We start from the raw sequence: 18,741 nt of genomic DNA, 5'->3' as shown, positions 1-18,741 counted from the left end.
TTATAGGTAACTTTTGGGTTGGGTTGGACTTTTTTTGAGTTTCCGGTCAAAATATTCAGCCTGTGCCCGACCTGATTTTTGTGATGGGTCCAAAACTTCAATCCAAGCCCGGCCCGCATGTTGATCGGGTTGGATCGTGGTTTTCTGGGCAGGTCAGGTTTGGCGGCCCATGATGATGAAATGGTGAATCCGTTGCCAATCATTGGGTATTCCTGTTATCAGCGTTGTATTTTTTTTTCGAGGAGATTTAGACGTGGATGAGATCTTCAGGCCATATAAAGATAATCTAAACCACCGAAGGCTTGGAGCTTGATCCACTGTCGACTACATCTCTGGCTTCTTGTAGCAAGAGGACCAACAACAAGGTATCACTGATTAATTGCTTAGTGACTAATCCTTTAGCCAAGAAATCCAAGTATTCAAAAAAGGACTTCTAATTTTGCAATTCAAAATATTTCTTAACTAAACTCAATTCTTCGAGCAGGCAGAAAACAGACTAGCATTTGGAATTAGATACTCAAATGATCACAATCGACAATGATCCGCTTGTGAGCATTATGGTGATGAGAAAATAGAGTAGCATTTGGAAACAATAAAGTCCTGAAAGGCAGTACGTAGTGTCATATTAGTTTCCAAATCTAAACTCTCCGAGAAGAAGCTAAGATCTGACCAAAATATGGTCGGTACATCTATACTATTAATCGAAATTCTTTCTCACCAAAATTAGATCTATCATACTCCTCACGGATGTCCTACTTGACATGCCTAAAAGTTTGACGAAAAAGGGTGGAGACCCATTTTTTGACAGAAGAAAAATAATTCCACCCAAAAGCTAAATTTTTTTTCATCAAAGCCTTCTACATACCCACTCGGTGTATCCGCCGCATGGAGCGCCCTCACACGCACAATTAAGGAAGAAAACTGATCCCCGCGTATTTATTTTCTTATGCACAAATAGGAAATAGGAAATAGAGTAGTATAAATGGAAGGGTATAAATTAAGTACTATAAATTCTTTCCATACTAATATCCCTATCAATCAATCAAGGGGCTAAATGTAACATCAAGATGCGCATAATTAAGAGAGAAAATTAATCCCCATATATTTCTTTCCTTATGCACAAATTCGACTTATGAATATTTCTTTTCTTACTTATGAATCACTCATACGGTCAAATAGAAAATATAGTAGTATAAATGAAGGGGTATAAATTAAGTAGTATAAATTATTTCCATACTAAATTAAGATATACCTATCAATCAATCAAGAGGCTAATTGCAGATGTCCTTATTGCCGCAGGAAGCCTTTCCAAAAGCATGACATCTTCATGTCTTCCATCTATGCACCTATAAAGCTATACACCTCTAGGGTTAATCATTCACCTCATTGTTGCCGCTGCCACGTCAAGAGGCTGGTACCAACTAATTTTTTCTTACAAAATAGGACCTCTCCACCGATCGGAAGACACCCAAGAGGACGTCGCTTCCAACGCCAAGATCTGCCTCCTACCCATGTTGCAATATTTGTTGTAATAGCAGTTTTATGTTGTTGGTTAGGTAGAAGGTGTTGTTCATCATGGTATTGAAATCATATCTTAAATCACCGGCGTAACACATCGTCCGCGTTTCTCTGGTCGTCTGACGTTCCCCATTCTCCCTGTCCCTCCTAACGTCGCACATTGCATGGTCGTCAGCACCAGCGCTCGTTATCCTGAAGGTCACTGGCACCCATTTCCTTGGAGGTCACTGGCGCCCCTATCCCGCTAGAAGCCAGCCCTAGAGGTGCGAATTAAGCTGCACCGGTCATTTCGTCATTGGATGCAATGGTGCACAGAAGTTTGTAGAGGTAAGATTCTATTATCCATTCAAATATTTTATTGATTTTTTTTTCTTATCTACATTCATGCATTCGAATGTTTACTTGATCACCCTATGTGGATCCTCATGATCAGCGTCACTAGCGTGCTACTCGCCACCGTTGCACCAGAACACCAATCAACATGCCCTGTATTTCATGCTGACAACGAAACATCGAGCTCTTTGCTAAAACCGCTAGAGGTAAGATGTTGTTCTCATTTAACTTTTGATATATTTTTTAATATGTTGCTTATAGGAAACCATGTATTTTAGGTTTATGTGTTTATAGAGATCCATGATCCATGTAGTTTTTTTATTATAGCTCTATGCAAACTGTATATTTTGATCAATTGAATATTTCCTAACAATGGATGGCTATCGACCATTTGGAGATATCACAAACACGTTGAATCATCATAAGTGACAATTACATGAGGAGCCTGTTATCTATGATGTTGACGAAATATTTTTTTCTTATATCTTCTTTTAGTAAATTATTATTATAAGCTTCGTGCTTCATGGTTATGATTAATAAACAAATGATCTATTCATAGTTCTTTTACAATTGTAGGTGATTCCACTGATCAAAGGGGAGCTAAGCGGCAAAGGGCAAGGGAGAAGTACGCAAGCCTGTCGGCTGATAAAAAAGAAAAGTTGAATGCAAATATATGGAAAAGTTACCATCGTAAAAAGGCTGAGAGAGAAGCTGCTCCAAATAAACTCATGTAAACTCCTATTGGTAACAAACCAGGCTAGGCATTTCTTCCTATTAGCGCTGGCTCACCACGTCTCTGGCCAATTTGTTGACTAATTAATTCCATAAATATCCACTGAAAAAAATATGCTTTTATATTTAATCAAGAGTTGTCTTATATACGTACTAAATGTTGCTTCCCTTTTAGATTTTTAGATAGCAAATATAATTGGTTATTCCATCACGCAACAAATAAGATTTTTTAAATAGTAGTTCGATGCAATAATTATTTTTAAACAATTTGTACATCTTCACTAGTTATTCAAAACACCCCACAAACAAGGTATTATGAAAACACTATATATGCTAAATCATGGGCCCAGGTACCTCCAGTGTATTACCGCAGTAAATTACGTTTCAGTACGTAGTACATGTACAATAATGCTCTACTGTACTCCCAGTGTCCCAATATTAGTAAATTTGACATTGGACTTAGTTAATACATATTTATATTTTAACAGAATGCATAAACAGCTCTGCAGCAAGCAGCAACGAACGTAAGCTGTATCTAGTAACCAGGTCAGTGTCTTCCATTCGACCCCGTCAAGGCGGGCAACCGCTGCCGCCGTCCTGGACAACTCCGGAAACCCGGAGCTGTCACGAGGTGCCCGGCCGGGTGCTGCGGTCGAGACTGGACGGCGAGCGACCCAACAATCCGAACCCTAAAGTCGGCAGCAATGGCGCAGCGGCGGCGCGTGAGGAAGACGACGGCGAGCGACGCTTCCTTCTGCGATGGCTCTCCTCGCAGCCGTGCGCGGCATAAATATATTTCGGCCCGAAGGCTTGGAGCTTGATCTGCTGTCGACTACATCTCTGGCTTCTTGTAGCAAGAGGACCAACAATAACAAGGCATCACTGGTTAATTGCTTAATGATTAGTCCTTTAGCCAAGAAATCCAAGTATTCAAAAAGGAACTTCTGATTTTGTAATTCAAATTACTTCTGAACTAAACTCAATTCTTCCAAGTAGTCAGCCATAGCCGAGCAGGCAGAAAATTAGACTAGCATTTGGAAATAGATACTCAAATGATCACAATCGACAATGATCCTTGTGAGCATTATGGTGATGAGAAAATAGAGTAGCATTTGGAAACAAAGAAATCCTGAAAGGCAGTACGCAGTGTCATGTTAGTTTTGAAATCTAAATTCTCTTAGAAGAAGCAAGCATCTCCAAGAGGCTCCGTATCTCAGCTCGCCTCGGAAAAAAAGCGAATCACCGCCGAAATCGGCATCCAACGGCTTCGGCATCCTCCTCACCAAGCTATCCGGCTCGGCAAAGGCTCCCCTTCCCTCGGCAAAGTTGCCGAGCGAGTCGGACTCGCCCTCCCGCACACGCGTGTCCTGCCTCGCTTCGCCGGCTGCCTCCCTGCCTACCCTGCCTCCTGCTATGGCGGAGCCACCAGCAAAGAAACGGAGCTTCTTGTGGGGCGGCTTGCTCCAGCCGACCCGCTCACCGACGACGATGACGAGGACTTGGAAGAACGGCCCGGAGACAGCCACCGCCGCCGCGGCCGGCGGATGCAAGGCCACCCTCTCCTCCTTGTAGAATTTGAAGTTGCCGCTGGCGTCGCCATTCTCGGCCCCGCTGTCGCAACCGCTGCCACTCCTGCCGCCGTTGCGCGCAGCCCTGCCGTGGCTGGCGCCGGAGCGCGACCGGGACAAGCCTCGACGGTGACGCTCGCAACGACTTGCGAATGGCCTCGTCCTTTTTGTCGCCGCCGCCATGGAGGGGGAGGAGAGGGGAGGCGGGGAGGAAGAGAAGGGAGGGAGGGGCTGGCCGCCATCGAGGGGTGGGGGGGGGGAGGAGAGCGCGAGGGGCTAGGGCGGAGGGGAGGGGAGCGGAGAGGAGAAGATGATAAAGAAGGGGAAAGGAAGGGGATGGCGCGTGGGACCAACACGTCAGTGTGTGTGGAGGAGGAGAATTGAAGGAGCTGTTGGGATTGGGATTTGAAGAGTGGGAAATGGAGAGTCTGTTAGAGCAGGGACCTCAATATGAGAGGAATCTTTTTAGAGAGTCAAATTGAGAGTTAAATAGAGAGCTAAAAACGACTAGACTCTTGATGATGCTCGGAGGTCTCACCAACATTATTCAAAACACCACCACAAACAAGGCATTATGGAAACACTATGCTAAATCATGGGCCCAGGTACCTAGCTAGAGTGTATTGCCGCAGTAAATTACGTTTCAGCATGTAGTATTACGTGTACAATAATGCTCTACTATACTCCCAATATCACAATACATTAGTAAATGTGGAATTGGACTTAGTTACATATTTATATTTTAACAGAATGCAAAAACAGCTCCGCAGCAAGCAGCAACGCACGGAAGCTGCATCTAGTAACCAAGGCCAGTAGTGTCTTCCAGGGAATACAAAACCGCTCGATAATCGCGATTATCGGTGAAATTTATCGTTACTGATGCTAGCTGAGAACGTAAACCGACTGAAATTTCGCTAGATTTCAATGGAAAATTCAAAAATTTAAAAAATTTTATAAAAAGTAGAGAACTTATTTTTATAAAAAACTAGACCTTCTCTTGATTTCAGAATGTTGTCACATATTAAAAGCAATAATTGTTTGCTTAGGGAAAAAATATTTTTATCTAACTACCTGTTACGATCCACTAACCCGTTAACCCGTTAACCCTTCCACCACACTGTAGCCTCACGAGGACCACGGTCACTCTCTCTCCAACCTTCTGTCCAACCTCCTATCCCTTATTCCTTTCCAGTTCACTTTCCCCTGCCTCTCACTTTCCTCACATGCGCGCAAGCACGGAGCATCCCTTGTCCCTTTCCAGTTCACTTTCCCCTGCCTCTCACTTCCCTCACACGCGCTCCAGTTCACTTTCCCCTGCCTCTCACTTTCCCCACACGCGCGCAAGCACAGAGCAAGAGAGCGGGCGATTTCAGCTCCGTTCACTGATTTTCGTGCGATTAAGGCCGATAATCAATGTATGTGCGCCGATTATCGATGATGTTGCAGCTGGGAGCGAGGGAGCTGTGATCGTGGCGTCGATAATCGAGGTAAATCGTTGATTAGCGATTTGTATCGGATGATTTTCAGTTCAGTTTAGCTTCTTATTTATCTGTACTCATTGATTTGGCTAAATATATTATAGTGGTATAGAATATTTCTTGAATGGTTGGTTGTATCACAGATTTAATATGCCTTATGTTGTTTGTTAGCACTGTGTTATCCTACTTTTTGTTAGGTTCTCCAAGTTAGCTGTAGGTGTTTTTCTGATATATGTTTGTGAACTCCGCTTGCTGAACTGTGCCACCTTTTGAGAGATTTTCTCATGTTACTGAAGTGAAAACTTCAAGCTCCCATCTGTTGGGAAGAATAGGAAATGAAATCTTGCTCCAGAATAGCGTACTACTAGACGTTTCAGACAGTATTATTCACCCTTTGTCCAAGGTTATTTCCTCCAAAATTTTATTGCTCCATTTTGAGAAGCTAAGCTATATTGCTTTATGATATCTTTGGCCCATTTGCTGAAAATAGTACACATATTGTACTATTATACTAAAACAGAAGAGCCTTAGTTAGTTACTTTACATGTCCGAACGATATATGCACTTTAATTTTCGTAAAATGTAAACTGCAGTGTTAGATATTAGTTCTGGGGAAAAGTTTATTGTTGTACAAAATGCTATGTTAAATAGGAAAACAAGGTGCATGCCTTTACTTTATTTTGTATGCCTAAATGGTACAAATTAAGAGTGAGTATCATTTATTCGTAGCATAATTTTGACACAGACATTGTTCGATTTCCCTCTTGTAGGTGAATGTCTGATAATCAGGACTTAGTTTGGGAACATGGAGAGAAGATTGGCATTGGCTTCAAGTGCAAGTATTGTCGTGTTGAAAAGGGTGGAGGAGGGGCAACACGGCTAAAGGAGCATTTGGCACACCAACGGAAGAATGTGAGGTATTGTCCCAATATTCCTAAAGAAGTGAAGGAGTACTTCGGGCTTCAGGTCGACAATAACAAGCAAAGAACGAAAGCAAGATATCGTCGAAAGCTAAGAGAAGATGAAGCAGCTAGAACTGAATATGTGGACTTGGAGACTGAGAATGACGACCATGATTTGGAAGCTGCTCTCCGACAGTCAAGAGAAGAGCATGAGTATAGAGAGAGGGCTGGTCAATGATATGAGAGAGGTGGTGGTTCCAGATCGGGGCAAGTGAAAGGTACGCTCCCATCTATGCTCACTAGGAGCAAGACACAAGTGCCAGATCGTGTGAGAGACTACAATCTTGCTTCTGCCTCTAGCCTAAGACAACCACGAATTGATACAGGCCCATGGACGGAGACTACATGATGAAGTTAGCCACTGGAGGTGAACTGGTTAAGTGGAATGCAACAAGGTTTGGAACAAATTACATGTTCCTTCGGAGCTTCATGAGGAAGAAAGATCAATTCATGCAGTGGATGATGACCCCAGAATTTCGGGCTTCTCGCCATTTCAATTCAGAACAGGAAAGGTATGCATACGCAAACTTTACAAATTTAGATTGGTGGGCAAACATGCAGTATGTGTTGGAAGATGTGGAGCCATTGTATGTTTTCTTGCGGTTTGCCTATCAGCTATTGTATGTTTTCTTGCGGTTTGCCGATTAAGATCAGGTTCCAACTTTAGGTGAAGTGCTTGTGCAGTATCAAAATACAAAGCAGACATATGCTGCCAACTTAAGTCAGAAAAATCCGACTCGTTTTCAACATATTATGGAGATAATAGATAGGAGGATGTCTACTGTCATGCTAGGTACTTATGTGCAAGGTGCTTGTGCTTTGAATCCGATGGTGAATTATACCATGGGGACAACAGATTCCTTAATGACAGATCTTCGCAAATGTTTAGCAAGGATGTGTGATACAAACACAGCGGCTGCTGCACTTCAGGAAGCTGTGTTTTTTAAGCAAAAGCGAGGAGATTTTGCTGGAGAGCTAGCTAGGAGGATGGCCACTGATCATGCTACTTCACCGGCTAGTTGGTGGTCTATGTTTGGTAATGATACTCCAACACTTCAACGCCTTGCAATAAAACTTCTCTCCCAATGTGCCTCATCAAGTGGATGTGAGAGGAATTGGAGTACTTTTGCCTTCATCCACACAAAATTGCGAAATCGGTTGGGACACAAGAAGTTGCATCAGTTGGTTTTCATGAACTACAACCTTCGACTTCGTATCCAGCGAGCAGGAAGCAAAGTTGAGCCTAGTGACTTTGATCCTGTGAGTGGAATGATGGATCTTTCATTCTATCACCAACGAAGTGCGATTCAAGATTGGATGGAGCACAGCAGATCTAATGCCCCTCCAACATTGGATGAGGACTCTGATATTAGTGATGTTCCTCTTCCTAATCCAATATTCACTTCTTTAGCAGAGGACAATGAAAATTTAGAGCAATGGGCAGGTGAGAATGTTGGTGATACACATCTTGGCAAGAGGAAGACCAAAGTTCTCCGACCTCAGCGACCAGAAAAGAAGGGAAAAATGATTAGGAGCCCTCCAGAGGAAGAGCTTGCGAGCAATGAGACAACACCTGAGCCTAGTGGTGGTGGTGATGAAGGCAACATTGATGATGACGATGATGATGATGATGACAATGATGATGGAGGGAGTGGTTATCCTGTATCTAGTCAAGCTGGTGGAAGGAGTGATCGTAGTATGTCGCCTATTAGATTTACCGGGGAGACAGATTTCACCCATACCACACAAGATCAAGATCATGGTCAACCCATGTCATAATGGAGGACGACAAGCAACCGACGTCGATATGATCCTCGAGAAGGTGATAGCTCCAGCTCAGTGAGTTCAACCTTCAGCTATCCACGTCCACCCTCCTACCCATATCCATACCCACAACCATACCCATATCCGTACCCACAACCATATTCACACCCACCACCATATCCAAGCCACTTCATTCAACTACCGGTACATCTTGGCATGAGCACTAGTGGTCAGATTGGTGCATTACAGGTATGTATGTACATATATTACAATTTCATCATTATGTGTTCCCCTCTTATTTGAGTTCATTTCAATATTTAGGAATATTATTATGGATATCACACGTACCAGCAAGAAGAGACCGAAGAATGATTAAATTGATATGTCGAATGCCTTCATGTATGGACTATGTGTTTGCTAAGTTTGTATGTGGCTTGTATAGACTATGTACTCTTATTTCTATGCACTATGAGGTTTGTATGAACTATGCACTCTTTTATTTCTGTGAACTATGAAGTTTGTATGGACTATGCACTCGTTTGTTTATATGAACTATACATTTCGTGGTTTGTATATATGTGCAAATTCATGTGTTTTATGCAATTTTATGAGCAAAATATGTAAATATGTTTATTTCTTAGGCAATTCTATATGCAAAATTGTGCATGTATATGTAATTTATCTAATATAATATAATACATAACCTAAAAAATTAAATGATATCAAACCTTTATTTTTTTCCACTGCCAAAACATATTTTCATTAGGCGAAGCGATAAATCGTTCAGTTTGCATCGATTATCGACGATAAATTGTTGAATTTCATTTTTTTGAATTTAGGTCTCTTTACCAATCGGTTTTGACCATTTTTCACCGATTTTCAACATATTATCATTACCGGAGCTCACTGGTAAATGCTGTATCGCCGGTAACGTAGCCGTTGGTGTCTTCCATTCGAACCCCGTCGAGGCGGGCAACCGCTGCCGCCGTCCTGGACAACTCCGGAAGCCCTGTTGTCCAGAAGCCCGGAGCTGTCACGCGGTGCCCGGTCGGGTGCTGCGGTCGAGACTGGAGAGAGGCTCCTCCAATCCATGACCGACGCCGCGATGGTGTCTTTTTGCCCCAAGTAGCAATAATTAGCCATACAGTCACAACCCATCCTACACTGCCAACAATGGCATAGTCGTTGCAGGAGGTTTTCTTTTTGATAAATAATATGTTCCTAATTAGCCATTACGGATGGTTTTTGAAAGATTCGTTTGTAGTATGTACAAAAATTATTCTTTCGTAGCCTTTTAAATACTTTGAGTTTAAAAATAAGTTTTTATAGGGGAACTTTTGCAAACATTTATATAATTTCTATGCATTATGTCAAAATATAGTGGGCAAAATCATGTCCATTCCCACTAATAAAAATTATTAAAATATTTAGGTATAGTGAAAATTCAATTTAGACCATATCTTGGCATTTTCACCTATACATCTCCTATGAACATATCACATCACTGTAGTATCCAAATTCACTAGAACAAAAGTTTTCAAATATTTTATAAATTTTACTAGAGATGAGTATGGATATAATATACTCCTCCATCGAATCTCATTACCAAACCAAACACCTGCATATTGTATTCAGTAGAAGAAAAGCCCGGCATGCAAAAAAAAGAAAAGGTCTAGTTACGTGCCGTGGCAGGGTGGCAGGCCAAGTACAAGAGGGGGAAATCAGGGGAAAAGCTCATTTGCGTTGGTAACAATTTCGCATGCCAGAGACATTTTGTGGTTTGTGCGTTAATCTAACAAGTTGTTCGTTAGCTTATGCCGTGTGGTCACTGGTCAGGCTACAAGATCCACAGATGTAGACGGACGGCAACTAATTGAATAAGGCTACTACCACAAACGTAAGTGCACACGTCAATGTTCTTCATTGACACATTTCTGCAAGCGTACACTTTCAAACATCGACCAACCCATAGTCATAACAACAACGAAGTTACATATAACCGTCCATGGAGAAAAGCGAGACATCATTACCAAACTAGACGAAGTCCAAGTCAGTCCATTTGACCAAACCTAACCCTACATCAGCTTCAATCATTGATTAGTTTGGGAAAAGTGTCAGCTTCTGAAAATTCTCATCTTATCTTCTCCCTGCTCTGCATTTCTTCAGTAATCCCCAACATAAACGCCACCGCAACCATAAGTAGCGATCATTTCCCAGAGCAAGAAGTTCACAGCACCAGCCACCAGCAGCAGAAGATGAAGCTTCACGTCGCCGTGGTCGCTTCCCTCCTAACCCTGGCCGCGGCCGCGCCGGCGGCCGGCGCCGTCACGTTCGACGCGACGAACACGGCGTCCGACACCCCCGGCGGCGAACGGTTCGACCAGGCCGTCGGCCTCGACTACGCCGAGCAGGTCCTTTCCGACGCGTCCACCTTCGTCTGGAACACCTTCAACCAGCCCAGCCCCGCCGACCGCAGGCCGGTGGACGCGGTCACCCTTGTCGTCGAGGACATCGGCGGCGTCGCCTCCACGAGGGCCAACGGCATCCACCTCAGCGCCCGGTACGTCGGCGGCTACTCCGGCGACGTCAGGACCGAGGTGACCGGGGTGCTGTACCACGAGGTGGTGCACGTCTGGCAATGGGGGCTGCAGGACTACGTGGCGCACCCGGGGATCTTCGAGGGCATCGCCGACTACGTCCGCCTCAAGGCCGGGTACGCGCCGGGGCACTGGGTGCAGCCGGGGCAGGGCGACCGGTGGGACCAGGGCTACGACGTCACGGCGAGGTTCCTGGACTACTGCGACTCGCTGCAGCCGGGCTTCGTGGCGCAGCTCAACGCCAAGCTCAAGGACGGGTACAGCGAAGACTACTTCCTGCAGATCCTGGGCAAGAACGTGCAGCAGCTGTGGCAGGACTACAAGGCTAAGTACGGGGGCTGATAGGGATAGGCGGTCCGTGGTCAATGTGGCTAGCTTGGTGTGATGATTGAATAAGGTGTTACGTGTCCGTTGACCACCTCGCAAACTACTATTGCTTACTGAATGATCAATATACATGCCATGTGTTGACGTTTCTAATTTGAAAAAAAGACGTGCATAAAAGGCATATTCTGGGTTGGGTTGTAAACTTGTAATGGAAAATGGAAGTAAAATTTTGAGCTTCAAGTATATGAATTAGATTTGCTCAGCTCACGGTCATTGTTAGGGCGCTAGTCATGCAGGAAAGGGAGAAAAACTTAGAGGCTGATTGGTTCTATGCGGCCGGCAGCCTGGCTCGGACCGACTCCAGCGGGCTTCCCATCCCGTCCCCGCCGCGGTAAATGGGACGCTGGGCGCACTGTTCACGCGCCCAGCGGATTGCCTATTGCGTCTCGAAAAAACGGGGTACCTCCCTCCCGTCCCGCAGATCCGCGCGACCCCCCCCCCCAGCCTCCTATCCCAACTGTCGCTCCCGTCCTCCCCTTCTCCCTCTCTGGCGCGTCTCGGGCGAACGGAGGCATGCTTCTGCTGCGCCGTTCCTCGCCGGCGCCTAGGTCGCATCGGACCACCACCGCCAGATCTGCTGTTCTCGGGCGGACGGAGCACCGCCACCACCACCACTGGCGTGGACGGAGATCCGACGCGGACGGACCACCCCCACCGCTTCTCGGGTGGACGGAGAAGCAGCTACAAGAGCCGGCGGCGCACGAGGTCTTCTTCACCCCCAGCGCTGGATCTTCCACTGCTCCGTCGGGAGTGCTGCAGCGCCAGCGAGATCTTGATTCCGGCTAGGGCCTGTGCGCGCCGGCGCGACGCCGTCATCCATCGGAACCCCTGGTCGCCTTTAAGGTTCACGCGGGAACCAACGGCCGGCGGCGGAGTGGTCGGGGATGCGACGGCCGTTTCGCAAGCCGCTGGAAGGAGGCCGCGTTTCTTCTTTCCCAAAGGGTGGGCCCTACGCTCCGTGTCCCGAGCGAATGCCGATCCGCAGCCGCGAACGGTGGTTGGAGTCCGTCTCACGCCAGCCACCCGGCCCGAGCTGGCCAGGCTCGTGAGCTGCACCATATTTTTGTTTGGTTCACGTTCCCACGCATCCAGGTTTAATCAGAGAAGCTGATTGGTTAGCTGCTCCACTAGCATGCCCAGCTTCTTTCGTTTGTCTGCACGCTGGTCCCACTATTTGCCTCTGCATCGCCTCAGCCAGGTCCGCCTCTGCGTTCCCCAGAGCCAGGCTCGTGGGCGCTTTTTCATCACCGGAGCCGGGCCCAGTACCTCGTGCAGGTAACCAAACAAGCTGAAAGTACGGCCTGTTTGGTTCCGATTAAAATCGGATTCTCGGTGAAAAAAGCGAAAATCCCGCCAAACATCTCGATTCGAGATTCGATTTTTTCCACCACCGCTTCTCTAGAAATCAGAAATACAACTGTGATCCGATTTTTGTGGCCACCACCCTTTCCCTCGATTCCCAGAGAAGCGAACCCAATTGACGTCCGATACCCCTCCCTCAGCTCCCCTCCCCCGTGCTCCCGACCCCCGCTTCTCCTCCCGGCCAGCCTCGTGCCGCCGCCGCCCCTCCCATCCCCGGCCGCCCTGCCGCCGCCCCGCCGCCGCCACCTGCCGCCTCCCCGCCGCCTCTCCCTGCCGCCGCCCCGCCCGCCCCTCTCCCTGCCGCGGCGGGCCGCCTCTCCCTGCCGCCGCCCCGCCCGCCCTTCGCTCTTCGCCCAACCCTCTCCCTGGGCCCCCTCCCCGCCGCCCCTCTCCCTGTGGCGCCTCCATCTCGTGCTCCGGCGGCTCTGCCCTCCCCCCGCCTCTGTAGCACCTCCCTCTGCACCCGCCTCCCCTCCCCTATCCCTGCTGTGCGCCGCCGCCCCCCTGAATCGGGCCGCCCCTACTGTCGCCCCCTGCATCGAGGCCACGCCACGCTTTTATCATTATTATGTGTCTTATGACTATAATTCTACTATAACAAAATTCTGGTACTAGTAATATATTTGGCATTGAAAATATGAGAGAAATCCGATAAAAATGAGCTATTACAGGACTCAGGGGCATACAGGTCATTTTACAGTCAAAACAGACAATCCAGTAGAAATAATCAGGATTGCCAAACGCCCATATTCTTCAGACAGCGGATTCTCCAGATAGCGGATTATCAGAAAATTTTGATTCCCAGATAAGCGATTCTAAGGTAAGCGGAACCAAACAGAGCCTACATCCAGCGGGACTGGCTGGGGACTGATGCGGAAAACCAATCATAGTAATATATACTCTACATGGAAAGAAAAGCGATAAAGAAGAGCATATGAATGGACCCAAACTTGTTGCTGCTAGTACTCCTTTTGTTCCATAATATAACTACTTCTAGAATTTTTCAGATAAATTAAGAATTTTAGATAAATTAAGAATAGAGAGTAAAGTCTATATTATCATACACTAATCAAGAGAATAATTATAATTTTTCTATTTAGCTTGCATGTAGATCCGCATGTCATAATTATTTTGCGAGGGTATTTTACACCTCTCAATCCACCTGAAAACTTAAAAGTAGATATATTATTATAGGATATAATTTAAATGCTAAAAGTAGCTATATATTTTAAGACGGAGGAAGCAGGTCATATGTCCTGCACTTGTTAGAAGAGACAAAAAATAGCATATGGATGGACAATAAAAGTGGAGCCAGGAGCCCAGGAGGAAAAAGGACAGGAGCAGCCCAGGTTGCCCCAGTCGTGGCTTCGCCCCTATTAACTCAGCGCTCCGCCCAAGACCGTCTCTTCCAGTCGGGGGTTGTTTTGGATTCCAGATGCTTATAATATGCTTATATATCGAATATTTTAATACTAATTAGAAAGACTAAATATAAGCTAATTATAAAACTAACTGCATAAACTAGAGTTTACTTGGAACGAATCTATCAAGCCTACTTAATCCATGATTAGCACATGTTTACTGTAGCATCATATGGGCTAATCATGAACTAATTAGACTTAATAGATTCGTCTAAAAAAAATCCTGGAAGTTATGAAATTTATTTTATCATTAATCTATATTTAATACTCCCATCAAATATCTAATATGATGGGACTTATAATAAACCCTAACCAAATCTCACCTTCCTCTTCTTCTCCTGGTCCTTTCCCTTCCGCAGCAAGCTCATTCTTGGCGAGGGGGAGAAGAAAACAGTTAGATCTACACTTCGATCCATCAGGAGGTAAAGTAACCCAGGCCTCTGTTCTCAATCCTCCGAGGGGGCAATGCAAGAGCAGCCTCCTTTGGTTTAGCACTTGGATATTTAGTTATCATCTCGATTCGCGTGTTCTCCCGATCGACTTCTCCGGATGTACACTTGTACGACGCGTCTGCAACTATCCTGATTCCTCGAGTAGCGCTTTCCAGTTCTTGAACAGCTTCAGGTTCTATACGCTGTTGAATTTGTGATCTGAGTTGGGCTCGTTGGGTGGTTGCTGAGTTATAATCTGAACTTTTTTTTGGGATCTTTTTTTTTTGTATTCCACAAAGAGTTGTACTCGAGTCGTTTTATAGTCCGATATGTTTCCATCTTGTAGACGGACAGAAGCCTCATAGTAGCGCTTTTCTTATGGCGATTTTTGTCTTGTGCGGATTTTTCAGCTAGGGTTTTATGATAAAATCAATTTCTTTTTTGCAGCATATTCTAGTTGCTGATGCCATATCGCATTGAGATATAACCACATCTTTGATTGAAAATCATGTTATTCTAGTTTTCTTATACACCACAAAGTAGCGGCAGTATTGGAACGCGCATTAGCATTTCTTATTCCCTTCTCCAAGCTCAGCATTTGATGCAAAATCAATGCCAATATTTGCACGAAAAATAGAAGAAATTTCATCCCGAAATAACTTTACAACTGATTCCGTTTCATCCCGAAAAAACACAAAAACTGAGAAATTTCAGTGAGTTAAAACCTCATGTTTAGTGAGCACTTTATGATGGGAAAGCAACCATAGTCCATAAGGTTTCAGATTTTCAGATTCATGGTGAAAAATATATTATTGAGCATGCTTAAGCTTCTCCGTTTATGGGGTTAATAACATATGTACAATACAAAAGATTGGTCCCTATTCCCTTTTCGTCTCAATGCTAACTTGCAGCAGCACGTATATGCAGCATAAACTTCAGGTGATCAAGGCCAAAATGGGTTCAGCTGATGAGTTCACCCCACTGTCTCAGTTAACCTTAGGAATGAACAAATGTAGAGTCCGTGTGCGCATCTCGCGGCTGTGGGAGTCCTTCAATCCAAAAAATGACATATCATTCAGCCTTGACAGCCTTCTGATCGATGATCAGGTAATACATTCCCTACCTTACGTTCAACACTAAATGGCTGATCACATTGCTTGCTGACTACTAATGTTAAACTTCCATCCTTTGAGTTTTCAATGCATTGATTCTTCTAGTTATTTTCACTTGTAGGGTGAAACTATGCAGGCGCGTGTGCTTCCCGATGATATTGAGCAATTTGAAGATCAGCTAGTTGAAGGGATGGTATATGCCTTGTCGAATTTTACAATTGAGGATACAAGGGAAAGCTACATGACCTGTAGCAATGAGTTGACTATGTACTTTGGAGGGCAGACGGTTGTCAATAAGATAGAAGATACTGATTTGATACCCCTCTACAGCTTTGAGTTCATTAACTTTAAGGACCTCCGTTCTAGGTGTGACGACGTTAGCGTATTGACAGGTAGAATTTTCTGGAACTGAAAATTCGATCAGAATTAGACCTGCCACATGTTTATCTCATTATTTTTCTTACATGCGCTGATATAAATTATGCAGATGTTTTGGGCCACATAGTATATGTTGGGGAGCTAGAGGAGGTCTGGAAAAAATCCCGTCTTATAAAGATTTGCAATGCAAGAATTCAGAACTTGAGGTAATGGAATACAGTTCTCCCTTTCGGATGATTGATGTCCATTGAGTCTCCTCACTGGTGGATTTACCATTTACAGAGGAAGGGAATTGAGTATCACGTTGTATGGAGATACTGCTTGCGCTTTTGCTGAGGATATGCACGAGAAAGGCCAAGAAGCCTCAGTTGTTGCTGTCTTAGCAGGGATGCGCGTTGAATCCTCACATTCAGGTTAGTCCTTGATCCACCCTTCCATCCATCGGCTTCTACCATGTGATACTGTTGAATTATATTTGTTTATTTTCTTGTAAAACGTTAGTCTGTCTATTATTCAATGCAATCATAGTGTGTACTGAAATCATTTGGTGCCATATGTTCTAAAGTGGTGATCTTTTGGTGTTATAGTTTGCTCTACAACGTGTTCAGATTACTATCTAGATTTGGAAATACCAGAGGTGCAAGAATTCTGTGCAAAGTGAGTGAGTTTCATAAGTTCATACCTTACATTGATGTTGATCTAAGCTAGTACATGGCAAACTGGTTTGTGTGCATGCAGTTTGCGCATTCAGCAGGAAAACCCAGTTCCGAAAAAAAGTCCAGCTCAGAAGTTAGCCGAGAGTTGGCGAACAATTGAACAGCTAAAAAGCCTCGATCCAGAGGAGTATGATGAGGTAAATTAAGTTGTTGCTCTTCTCGTGTGCAAAGTTATCTGTTTTACTCACAATTTGTCTTCACTTGTAGGATACCTCGTTTTTGTGCAAAGTCTCCCTGATACATATAGATTGCAGCAATGGCTGGTGTTATCTTGGATGCGACACCTGCCAAAAGTCAATGTACGGGGCCCCAAGGAAATACAAGTGCAGCCGATGTGGCCCGATTAAAAGACCAATTCAATGGTATGCTGCCATTGCCACATTGGTTCTCAGTTTTTTACTTGTTGCTCAATTCATAAGTAGCTAATTACCACGCCGTTATTCTGGGCACATAAGGTACAAGCTGAAGGCGAAGGTGCAAGATGCCACCGGCACAATGAACTTGATGATCTTCTGTGAGGTGGCTGAGGAGCTGGTCGGTGTCTCCGCCGAGGAGCTCGTTGAAGAGATCGAGGATGATGATGAGTGGTACACCCTGCCAGAAGAAATCGAGGATCTTCTTGGATCGACCCACACTTTCCAAGTATTTGACAAGTATGGGAGCAGGAGCTGGTCGGTGAGGTCAATCATGGATGATGTTAGCGTCCCAGTCCCTGCTGGAACCACTGCTCAATGCAAGGAGGAACCTGTCCGTGAGGGTAGCATTAACATAGCAATACCTAGTCCAATCACTACTCAATGCAAGGAGGAGCCTGTCCATGAGGGCAGCATTAACATGGCGATCCCTACTCCAGTCACTGCTCAATGCGAGGAGCCTGTCCATGAGGGCAGCGTTGACATGGCGATCCCTACTCCAGTCACTGCTCAATGCAAGGAGGAGCCTGTCCCTGGGAGCAGCGCTACCACGGCAGAAGATAGGTCGGAGTCCACTCGGCTGCAGAAGCCTAACAAGCGTCTGCGAGGGGATGACTGGGTCAACTAACTCATCGGCCATGCTATGACTAGTTTTAGTGTATCTAGGCTATTGCATCTAGGATTAGGCAGTGGATCCTTCTGTTCTCTTTCTTCTACCTCGGAACTGATGGAAAAAATAAGAGTTTCAGTTTTAAATTAATCCGAAGATAAATCATGACCATGACGAAAATTACGTATAGGAAACGAACATACGTAAATATGCTGATCAAGTGATTTAAGATAAAATACTGCAGCAGCAAGATCAATCCTAACAAGATCATACTAGGTATGAAAGACATAGTTAGCGATAGAAAACAGTACGTTTCTAGGCTGACCGGAATAATCGGGTAAAGAAGACGATGGCGACGATCAGCACCTCCGCGGGCTTGACAACATCGAGTCGCGCCCCACTGACGAGGAGGAAGACGAGTCGTGGTGACGAGGACGTAGAGGACGACGATGTGGAAGCGTTCAAGTAGTCGCGCAGAGTGCTTTCCAAAAACCTTACTCGCCCTCTCCCGGTGCAAGATCGCTGAGAATGAGGTTCCGAAGACCTGCTCTCCCGATCGCCAATGCACGCCGACGAATGAGATGAAGCAGCGTACGCAGCACGCAGGTTGAGGCGTGGCGTGCGTCTTGTGTTGTGTTGTGTTTCTAGCCGGCACCCGTGCGTATTTATAGGAAGGAATCGCTAGGGTTTTTGGCGTCCTAAAAACAAGTCGGTTACGAGTCCTAAAAATTCCGCGCGTAAAATCCGTAACAGAAGTGGCAAAACAAATCTGCAAAAGGAAGCTGCGTTCCCGCAAGGATTGGACCGGATTTTGGCGGATCATTCACGCGCACGTCACGTGCGCGCGCCCTTCGCCCGAAGCCCGAGCCCGTGCCCGGCGAGGTGAGGCGAGCGAGCGCGCGCGTTCTTCCTTCTTTCTCTCATCCACACTTGCAAGAGCATGCAGAACATTCAACTAT

General features: G+C 45.4%; 2 protein-coding genes across 2 annotated transcripts; both read left to right on the top strand.

Moving 5' to 3' along the window:
* Positions 1 to 10,422: 10,422 nt before the first annotated feature.
* On the top strand, positions 10,423 to 11,522 carry LOC112875651. The gene has a single exon (XM_025939583.1). The coding sequence runs from the start codon at positions 10,611 to 10,613 to the stop codon at positions 11,292 to 11,294; it is 684 nt and encodes a 227-aa protein (XP_025795368.1). The 5' UTR covers positions 10,423 to 10,610; the 3' UTR covers positions 11,295 to 11,522.
* Positions 11,523 to 14,446: 2,924 nt separating this feature from the next.
* Positions 14,447 to 17,956, top strand: LOC112873913. The gene is made up of 9 exons (XM_025937008.1): positions 14,447 to 14,544; positions 15,468 to 15,660; positions 15,787 to 16,057; positions 16,153 to 16,249; positions 16,326 to 16,456; positions 16,631 to 16,700; positions 16,782 to 16,896; positions 16,967 to 17,121; positions 17,215 to 17,956. Exons 2-9 carry the CDS (start codon positions 15,475 to 15,477, stop codon positions 17,798 to 17,800), a joined length of 1,611 nt encoding a protein of 536 aa, XP_025792793.1. The 5' UTR covers positions 14,447 to 14,544; positions 15,468 to 15,474; the 3' UTR covers positions 17,801 to 17,956.
* Positions 17,957 to 18,741: the final 785 nt, after the last annotated feature.

This window comes from Panicum hallii, chromosome 9, assembly GCF_002211085.1.
Source record: "Panicum hallii strain FIL2 chromosome 9, PHallii_v3.1, whole genome shotgun sequence".
Classification (NCBI taxonomy): domain Eukaryota; kingdom Viridiplantae; phylum Streptophyta; class Magnoliopsida; order Poales; family Poaceae; genus Panicum; species Panicum hallii.
The sequence above is the reverse complement of the archived record's forward strand: the minus strand, read 5'-3'. Positions and strand labels throughout refer to the sequence as shown.

Excerpts from the sequence above, each read along its gene's own strand:
- LOC112875651 (XM_025939583.1), top strand. The coding sequence starts at position 10,611 with ATGAAGCTTCACGTCGCCGTGGTCGCTTCCCTCCTAACCCTGGCCGCG.
- LOC112873913 (XM_025937008.1), top strand. The coding sequence starts at position 15,475 with ATGCAGCATAAACTTCAGGTGATCAAGGCCAAAATGGGTTCAGCTGAT. Across the intron at positions 16,250-16,325 it reads GCAAGAATTCAGAACTTGAG|AGGAAGGGAATTGAGTATCA; the intron begins GTAATGGAATAC and ends TACCATTTACAG. Across the intron at positions 16,701-16,781 it reads GTGCAAGAATTCTGTGCAAA|TTTGCGCATTCAGCAGGAAA; the intron begins GTGAGTGAGTTT and ends GTGTGCATGCAG.